We start from the raw sequence: 10,101 nt of genomic DNA on the forward strand, positions 1-10,101 counted from the left end.
CAGAGGTTATCACTGTTTCTCAGTGTGTCTCCTGAGGCTGAGTTGTCTGGGAAAAGGGGTAGACTTAATTTCTTTTTTCTTTTTTTTTTTGAGATATAGTCTCCTTCTGTTGCCCAGGCTGGAGGGCACTGGCACGATCTCAGCTCACTGCAACCTCCACACCCCAGACTCAAGTGATCCTCCCACCTCAGCCTCCCAAGTAGCTGGGACTACAAGCATGTACCACCACACCCAACTAATTTTTTTTTTTTTTTTTTTTTTTAGACAGCGTCTCACTCTGTCACCCAGACTGCAATGCAGTGGCATGATCTCGGCTCACCAAAACCTCTGCCTCCCAGGTTCAAGCCATTTTCCTGCCTCAGCCATGTGAGTAGCTGGGATCACAGGCATGCACCACCAAGCCCAGCTAATTTTTTGTATTTTTAGTAGAGACAGGGTTTCAACGTGTTGGCCAGGCTGGTCTCGAACTCCTGGGCTCAAGTGGTCCATTTGCCTCAGGCCCCCCAAAGTGCTGGGATTACAGGGGTGAACCACCATACCCAGACTACAAAAAAAATTTTTTAATGAAAAATAAAAAACACGACACAACAAAACTAACAAGAAGGAAAAAAAAGATGGAGGCCGGGCACGGTGGCTCATGCTTGTAATTCCAGCACTTTGGGAGGCCAAGGCGGGCGGATCACGAGGTCAGGAGAGACCATCCTGGCTAACAAGGTAAAACCCCATCTCTATAAAAATACAAAAAATTAGCCGGGCGTGGTGGCGGTCGCCTATAGTCTCAACTACTCGGGAGGCTGAGGCAGGAGAATGGCGTGAACCTGGGAGGTGGAGCTTGCAGTGAGCCAAGATCACGCCACTGCACTCCAGCCTGGGCGACAAGCGAGACTGTCTCAAAAAAAAAAAAAAAGACAAAGATGGAGAGACAGGCTGAGAGGTGTAAGAGGCTGAGGCCAACGCCGGCGGGAGGGATGCAGGTTAGCAGAGCGAGGGCAGGAGGGAAGACAGAGGGGCCAGAAGGAGGCCAAGAGCCCAGAGTTGCACTAGGGACCAGCCCCTGCCTGGCCTCAGTTTCCCCATCTCTACCAGGAGGCTTGGACATGCCCCCATGCCACCACTGCCTGCTCAGGAAGAAGCTGAGACTTGGAAGGGGAAGTGTGAGGCCTGCGGCAGGTTGGGATCCATCCCAGACCTCTGAGCTCTTCCTCCAAAGGGACTTCCCGCTGCCCACCCATCGCCTGGCTCCCCAGGGCACTAGCGGCCATTCCCCAGATACTCCCTGCTCTGTGTCTGGCCCTTGTTGGGTGGGGCTGGGGATGAAGACACAGCAGTGACCCAGACAGCCCCGGCACCACCCTCCTGGGGCTCACAGTCCAGTGTGGGAGACACAGCTGTCCCCAGACGGTACCAACCCAGGGATAAGACCAAGGAGCCCAGGGTCTGGTGGTGCCCTGAAGGAACGCCTGCCCCAGCCTGGAGAGTCGGGCAGGACTTCCTGCAAAAGGCAACGTCTGACTCAGCCTGGCGGGGAGGTGTCAGTAAACTGGTGCAGAGTTCAGGAGCTGATATCCCCAGACCTGGGTTCAAATCCCCACTGAGCCACCTACTTCATGTGACTCAGGCACGTGACCTTCCCACTCAAGAACGCTTCTCGCCTGTGAACTGGGAAAATGACAGTCCCCAGCTCCAGGGCAGTGGGGGAGGGGCACATGAACCTGGGCACCTAAAGTGCCTGGTATAGCCGGGTGTGGTGGCTCACGCCTGTAATTGCAGCACTTTGGGAAGCCGAGGCGAAGGGATCACTTGAGCTCAGGTGTTCGAGACCAGCCTGGGCAACACGGTGAAATCGTGTCTCTACAAAAACGTACAAAGATTAGCTGGGCATGGTGTATTCTGAGCTACCCAGGAGGCTGACGCAGGAGAATCGCTTGAACCCAAGAGGTGGAGGTTGCAGTGAGCTGAGATCACGCCATTGCACTGCAGCCTGGGCAACAGAGCGAAACTCCGTCTCAAAAAAAAAAAAAAAAAGCTAAGTGCTTGGTATAGCGCTCAGCACACACCGAGAGCTCAGTAACTGTCCACCTCCGTCTCATGGGCACCACTGGGGCCCAGGACAGCTACAACCCTCAGGACCCTCCCACCAGCCCCTCTGGAGGTTCTATCCCCTCTCCCCCAGTGAGGAAACGCAGGCCTACACAGGAACTCAAACAGGAAGTGACTTGCCCAAGGTCACACAGGGGAAGGAGAAGCACTGGTCTCCCCCCACCCCACCCCCAATGGGCTTTTTCCTGAAATGGGGAAGTTGGTGGTCAGAGGTTTCCGGGGAGAGAAATTAGACACCCCCCACCCCCCTCCGCCCCGCAAAGCCTCTGTCTCTAGGAGGGCTGGGGGCTGGGTGTGACACTGACGCTGGGAAGTCAGGGCAGAGAAAGTCCCTAGACAGACTCAGCTGTGGGTAGGAACCTGGGGTAGGGACCCTCGGATTTACATAATTGTGCCATCTCCCTCTTACCAGACATTTCGGGAGGATCAGGGGCCCTAAACCCTTCCCCAAAGTCACTCATTTAATTCTCACTGCAGCTTATCTAGAGAGCCACTCTTTCATCCTAATTTTGCAGGTGAGGACCAGAGGCCCAGACAGGTTGAGTGACTTGCCCACAGTCACACAGCTAGTGAGGAACAGAGTGAAGATGTGAATTCAGGCTCCCAAGCCCTAACCCCGGGGAACTGCGTGAGCCCCACCCAAACACCAGGTGCCCTTTCCAGACAAGCACAGCCTCGGGGGCTGTTTCTGGCTCCTGCTGCCCCTGGCAGGGCAGGGTTAAGGCCTCGGCCTCACCCACACCTGCCACCCACACCCAGGGCACACTCTGGCCACGAGCCCGGGGCTGCTGCTGCCCCACCCTGGCTGCACTTTGCTCTCCCAGGCGGCCCTGCCCTGCTGAGGCTCTGGACTGGCCGGAGAACGAGGCGCCTGCTGGGTGACGAAGGGGTGGTCTTGCCCCTCTCCAGGGCACACTGTCCCCACTATAACAGAAGGATCCTGTTAAAACACAAGGTGGGGCCAGGAACAGCAGCTCACACCAGTAATCTCAGCACTTTGAGAGGCTGAGGAGGGAGGATTGCTTGAGCCCAGAAGTTCAAGACCAGCCTGGGCAACATAGCGAGACCCCATCTCTAAAAAAACAAAACTAACAAAAACCCACAACGTGGAATGTCCCTTCCTCTTCTTGAAAGCTCCAGGCTCCTACAGAATCAACATCAAGTTCTCTCCAGGGCCTCCATGATCTGTGTGTCCTCAGATCTCATTTCTTCCCGCTCCACTGTCCCTTGGGGACTCTGTTCCAGACCCTATGCCTCCTACCCCCATGCTGCTCTCCCCGCAGGCCAGACACATTCCTGCCTCAGGCCTGTGTGCTGCTTCTTCCTCAGGCCTAGCCTCTCCCCACTTTCAGGTCTCTCCTTAGATGTCACCCCTTCTGAGAAGCCATCCCTCACTCCCTTAGCTGAAAACACTTCTCTCCTTTTCATCCCCTGCTGCATAGCAGTGACCCCTGCCCAACACAATATTTGTCTGTCTCTGCTACCAAAAAGGCAGACATTTGTGTCCCAATTGTTCACTGCTGTGTCCCCAGAACCTAGAATGGCACCCAACACATAGTAGTGACTCAATAGTTACTAAACATCTGTAAAAAAGGGCAAACTTTGGCCAAGGGAGGTGGCTTATGCCTGTAATCCCAGCACTTTGGGAGGCTAAGGCAGGAGGATGACTTGAGCTCAAGAGTTCGAGATTGGCTTGGGAAGGCCGGGTGCAGTGGCTCATGCCTGTAATCCCAGCACTTTGGGAGGCCAAAGCAGGTGGCTCTCTTGAGGTCAAGAGTTCGAGACCAGCCTGGCCAACATGGTGAAACCCTATGCCTACTAAAAATACAAAACTTAGCCAGGCATGGTAGCTCATGCCTGTAATCCCAGCTATCCGGGAGGCTGAGGCAGGGGAATCGCTCGAACCCAGGAGGCGGTTGCAGTGAGCCGAGATCGGACCACTGTACTCCAGCCTGGGAGTCTGGGAGAGAGATCGAGACTCAGTCTCAAAAAAAAAAAAAAGAGAGAGAGAGAGAGGAGAGAGACTGGCTTGGGCAAGATGGTGACCTCTGTCTGTACAAAAAAATTTTAAATTAGCTGGATGTGGTGGCGCTTGCCTGTAGTCCCAGCTATTCAGGAGGCTGAGGCAGGAGGATCGCTTGAGTCCAAGAGGATACGGCTGCAGTGAGCCATGTTCAGGCCACTCGCACTCCAGCTTAGGCGACAGAGCGAGACTCTCTCTCAAAAAAAGGCAAACTTCTACCAAGGGCACCGAACATTTCTCAGTCAGCCTGGGTCCCAGACACTCTTCTTGGTGCTGGACACCAATTTCCCTGCTGCACGGCTCTACAGCCACATGGGATAGGCTCTGACGCTCACCCTTTTGACAAGAGAGAATTGCAGGCACAGAGGAGTGAAGGCACTTGCCCCAGATCACACAGCAAGTAAGCAGAGGGGCTCATAGTTGAAACCAAGTTCCCACAAGTTCTTATCTTCATTTAAAGATGAAAAAGCAGAGCTAAATTGAAATTTTTAAAAGCCAAAGTACAAGGTAGTGTTGATCAGAGGCTTTTAAAAAAAAAAAGAAAGAAAAAAAAGGGTCGGGCGCAGTGGCTCACGCCTATAATCCCAGCACTTTGGGAGGCTGAGGCGGGCGGATCACAAGGTCAGGAGTTTGAGACCAGTCTGGGCAACATAGTGAAACACTGTCTCTACCAAAATTACAAAAAATTAGCCAAGCGCGGTGGCAGAGGCCTGTAATCCCAGCTACTTGGGAGGCTCAGGCAGGAGGATCACCTGATCCCAGGAGGCAAATGTTGCAGTGAGCCAAGATTGCACCACTGCACCCTAGCCTGGGGGACAGAGCCAGACTCTGTCTCAAAAAACAAACAAACAAACAAAAAGCAGGCTGGGCGCGGTGGCTCACGCCTGTAATCCCAGCACAGGCCAAGGCGGGTGGGGTGGATCACGAGGTCAGGAGATCGAGACCATCCTGGCTAACGTGGTGAAACCCCGTCTCTACTAAAAAAATACAAAAAAAATTAGCCAGGCGTGGTTGTAGGCGCCTGTAGTAGTCCCAGCAACTTCGGAGGCTGAGCCAGGAAAATGGCGTGAACCTGGGAGGTGGAAGTTGCAGTGAGCTGAGATCGCGCCACTGCACTCCAGCCTGGGCGACAGACAGAGCAAGACTCCATCTCAAAAAAAAAGAAACAAACAAACAAAAAAAAACAGTGAGGAACATATAAATACATCTGTATCCAGAGGGGTGATATATGCAGAGACTGTTTCCAAAGACACTAACTGTGGCTGCCTCCATTGAGGGGAACTCAGGGACTGGGGAGGGAGGAAACAAATATTTTGCACGATTTATCTTTGTTGAGACAAGAGTCTCACTCTGCGCCCAGGCTGGCAGCAGTGTAATCTCGGTTTACTGCAGCCTCCACCTCCCAGGTTCAAGCAATTCTCCTGCCTCAGCCTCCTGAGTATCTGGGATTATAAGCGTGTGCCACCAAGCCAGGCTAATGTTTGTATTTTTAGTAGGGACGGGGTTTGGGCGTTTGCCACATTGGCCAGGCTGATCTCAAACTCCTGACCTCAGGTGATCTGCCTGCCTTGACCTCCCAAAGTGCTGGGATTACAGACATGAGCCACCAGGCCCAGCCACCATTTCAATAATTTCAATAAGTATTTCAAACTGCTTATTATTTCTTTTTTTATCATGGGTTGAAATTCCCTATAAAAACCTAATTCACTACTTAAGTTCAATAAATAAAACTGTAAACTACACAAAAGCTGGAACAGAAAATCCCATAGCCATAAAACGGGAGTGCCGGGGCTGTGAGATGGAAATGAGGTCTGCCTGTGTCCAGTGTTCTCCTGAAGTCTAGAACCCTCCACTGGACATGAGAGCGCCTTAATGTTCCAGTCAGCCCAGGACTCACTCCTCCCTGCAAGTCCCCACATTTTGGAAAACTCTAGCACATGGCAGATGAAAAGACCGTTCAAGTTGCCTCCTTGTTGTGTGGCTTTGCCTCTTTGAAACTCAGTTTCCAGCCCTGGAAACAATAACTCACTGGGTTCATTGTAAGGATTAAAAGATACATTGGACAAAAAGCCCTAAACGCAGGGCCTGTAACTTGGTACACGCTCCACATGAAAGAGACAGTTTCCCATCACCGGAGGTCATCAAGCACGGTGAATCCGGTTTTCACAAAACTTCCAGACCACAGTCTTACCTTTCCCTTCACTGCCCCCCGAACCCAAGACTTACCCCATGCCCTCCTTATACCATAAAACCTGTGATACATATACACCACCCTTCCAAACGACAGATCTTCTTAGCAACCCTAAGTAAGGAACCAGGTCTCGACTCTCTGGGGCCTGTGCGGACTACTCTAGTCCCTTCCTCCTGGTGGGCCTCAGTTTCCCATAAATGAACAGCAAGATAAATGTTGCAGCTTCCATTTAATTTGGCTTATCTGAATGATCTTAAGTGTTTTCACAGTGAAAGCAAGTTCCGTTTTTTTTTTTTCTTTTTCTTCATTGAGAACACAGAAAGCATGTTATCTGTATTTTTTTTTTTTTTTTTTTGAGACAGGGTCTTACTTTGTCACCAGGCTGGAGTGCAGTGGCAAGAATACGACTCATTGCGGCCTCAACCTCCAAGCGATCCTCTCACCTCAGCCTCCAGAGTAGCTGGAACTACAGGCGCATGCCACCACACCCAGCTAATTTTTGTGTATTTTATAGAGACGGGGTCACACCACATTGCCCAGGCTGTTCTCAAACTCCTGGACTCAAGCGATCCTCCTGCCTTGGCCTCCCAAAGTGGTGGGATTATAGGCACGAGCCGCAGCACCTGGTCCTGTTTGACTTTTTTTTTTTTTTTTTTTGAGACGGAGGCTCACCCTGTCGCCCAGGCTGGAGTGCAGTGGCGCGATCTTGGCTCACTGCAAGCTCCGCTTCCCGGGTTCACGCCATTCTCCTATCTCAGCCTCCCTGAGTAGTTGGGACTACAGGCGCCCGCCACCACGCCCGGCTAATTTTTTGTATTTTTAGTAGAGTCGGGGTTTCACCATGTTAGCCAGGATGGTCTCCATCTTCAGACCTGGTGATCCGCCCGCCTCGGCCTCCCAAAGTGCTGAGATTACAGGCGTGAGCCACTGCGCCCGGCCCCTGTTTGACTTTAATAGGCACCTTGCTTAACTTTCCTGTGCCTCAGTTTCCCCATCTATAAACTGAGTACCGGGGTGGGGAGGCCACAAGGCTGTAATAGTATCATTGTTAGAATTGCTGTGAGGGGTCAGGTGTGGTGGCTGATGTATGTAATCATAGCACTTTAGGAGGGCGAGGCGGGTGGATCACCTGAAGTCAAGAGTTTGAGACCAGCCTGGCCATTATGGTGAAACCCCATCTCTACTAAAAATACAAAAATTAGCCGGGCGTGGTGGCAGGCACCTGTAGTCCCAGCTACTCGGAAGGTTGAGGCAGGAGAATTGCTTCAACCCAGGAGGCGGAGGTTGCAGTGAGCCGAGATCGTGCCATTTCACTCCAGCCTGGGCAACAAGAGCAAAAAAAAACCCAGAATTGCTGTCAGGCACAAAAATGCCCCACATGAAATAGATGCTTGATAGAATGGTCTCTTATTTTTAAAAAAATAAAAATAGCTGTTATTAGAAGAAAAAAGAAATAGACCCCAATTCTCCCCAAGTCCCTTCTGCCCTGAGATTCTCGACCTCTGCCTCGCTTCTCTGTCTTCCCAGCACCCCAGCTCCAGTCCGGGACACAGCTGACATTCAACAAATATTTGTCAAATTGGGAGAAAAAGAACTATATCTTGTAATTTTCCATCTTAACCTCCTCTCTTCCAACTGCCCCCAGGACTGTCCCCCAGCCAAACCAGCCAGAAATCAGAGGATCCTACGTTCCTCCACCCCCTCCAACATTGCCTAGGAATTTCTGAGGGATCTTGGCCATGTCTTTTTCTCTTTGAGCCTCAGTTTCCCCAGCTGGGTAATAGGGGCATGGGTTTTGAATCCTGGCTGTCCTTGGAGAAGAGGCACAGCCCAGCAAGTCGGGTGTGACCACCTGCAGGGGAGACCCCTGGAAAGGTGGGAGTGGCCTTCTGGTGAGACAGGCATCTGGTCACTTCTCCACTGCACCCCACCCCAGCACCCCCACAAGGCGGGATGCTTGATCACCGCCCCAGCAAGAGGTGGGCCCTGTGGAGGGCCAGGGCTTCCAGGGCTGGTGGTGGTGGTGGGGAGGGCAGGGGGCCGGCCCAGACACCACTCCTGCCCTTTTACGGTTGCAGTGAGTGAGGCAGCACTAACTCGGACATCCGCCATCCGCCTTCCACCGAGCCTGGGACCGGAAACGCGAGGGGGGGTGGAGGGGAGGGGCTGGGGGGCAAGGGGAGAGAAGAGTCCCGGAGGAAGAGGGCGAAGGAAGAGAGCGACGCTCCCTAAACTGACCCCTCTCCAGGGCGGACTTGGAAGGGATGTTGCTATAATGGGGAGCGGATAGGCAGGAAGTCTTGAGGGTATCTGTGGGTGTCCTCCTTGCTCCAAATTTTCCAGCCATGCCTTTCACATCAGAAGGAACAAATGCGGGAGGGGGATTCTCTAGTGGTCATAAAAAGGAATGCCACGCCACTCTGATGTCAAAGGGCAGGGGTTCAGGAAATGCGGGGGATGTGGGCACCACGGGGTTAATCCCCAGCCGTCCCCAGGGGCCTCCCTGCTAAGGCTGGGGGCTTTGGGGCAGGAAGTCCCAGAGAGAGTGGAGGAAGGGAGATAGTATTGTCAGGCTCTGGCCCCATGGGAGAGATTATGGGGGGCCAGGGGAGGGGAGAATGGGAGGATGGTTGAGTCCCCCTGCCCACACTGGCCCCGCCCTCAGGTGAGTCCAGGAGTTCGGGGGAGACCCCGGCCAGACCAAATCCCTGGGTCCCTTGGGGCGCCGCCCCCAGGATGAAATTCCTGGGAAGATAGCTGGAATTATCTGGAAGCCTGGGTCCCTAGGGAAGAGGGCTATGACCTTGAAGCTTTCCAGCTCCCCCTCCTCCAACCCCAAGGCTCCGGATGGATGGGGGGGGCGGTGAGCAAAGGGGGAGGCGCCGTGGTGGGGAAGGCAGGCGGCCCACAGCGCTCGGTGCCCGCCCCCCACACCAGCTGTCTCGACAGGTGAGTCAGGAAGACAAAGGCCCCCTTCCCCCAGCTGCTGCGTCCCCTCCCTCCCCAGGGCCGCGCAGGTGGGGGAGCCGGGCCGCCCTTATGGCCCGGGGCAGGGAGCCGCCCTCTGCTCCGAGCGCCCGCTCTGTCCTAGGCACTGCCTGTTAAGCAGATTGCGTGCGGAGCGACGGGGGAGGGGAGTCCCATCAGACTCCAGAGGCTGCGTCCGGGTCCCTGGATCGGTTCACACCAGCCTCTTCCACAGGAAGACCTAAGTGCCCCCCAAAATTTAGGGGATTAAGAAGTACCCCCGAAGTTCAGGAGCGCGGTCTTACTTGGGGAGACTTTTTCCAGCACCACGTAAACGGGGTCCCTGCACACCAAGGGTATGAATCTCAGTCTCTCTTCCAAGTCCCAGGGTCTCCCAAACCAGTCCCCCACAATCCTTCCCCGACCTCGAGCTGAAGTTTGGGGGGAGGGGGAAGGAAAGTCTGAGCCCTGCCTCAATCCTGGCATCCCTGCGGGGAGTCGCTGCCAACTTTGAGGTCCTCTGAAAAAAAGTCTTAACAATTCGGGAGTCCTCCGAGCGTCCCCAAATCTTGAGGGCTCCCAGGGGAACCTCACCGCCACCTCCCCCCGAGCTTGGGAAGTCAGTCGTGGAGAAGTGATCGACGGTTTTGGAGCTTGTCCTAGGGGATCCAGCCCAAATCCGAGGCTCCCAAGGCTCTGTCCCCAAATTCCAGCCCGGAGCGAGCTGGGGGGGAGGGGGACAAAGGCGGGGCGCGGAGCCCGCCTGGGTGGGGACGGGTCGGGGGGCAGGTCCGGCTCACCTCATGGCTGATCGGCGGAC

The 10,101-nt window shown here is 54.1% G+C and overlaps 1 protein-coding gene across 1 annotated transcript in view; it reads right to left on the reverse strand.

The window, feature by feature from the left end:
* Positions 1-10,095, reverse strand: part of VASP (vasodilator-stimulated phosphoprotein) — a 24,280-nt gene extending 14,185 nt beyond the window's left edge. Inside the window, exon 1 of the mRNA XM_011962991.1 lies at positions 10,082-10,095. Within this exon, the coding sequence (XP_011818381.1) occupies positions 10,082-10,086 (5 nt within the window). The 5' untranslated portion in view covers positions 10,087-10,095. The remainder of the gene's footprint in view (positions 1-10,081) is intronic.
* Positions 10,096-10,101: the final 6 nt, after the last annotated feature.

Source organism: Colobus angolensis, unplaced genomic scaffold (genome assembly GCF_000951035.1).
Source record: "Colobus angolensis palliatus isolate OR3802 unplaced genomic scaffold, Cang.pa_1.0 Scaffold60, whole genome shotgun sequence".
Taxonomy (NCBI): Eukaryota; Metazoa; Chordata; class Mammalia; order Primates; family Cercopithecidae; genus Colobus; species Colobus angolensis.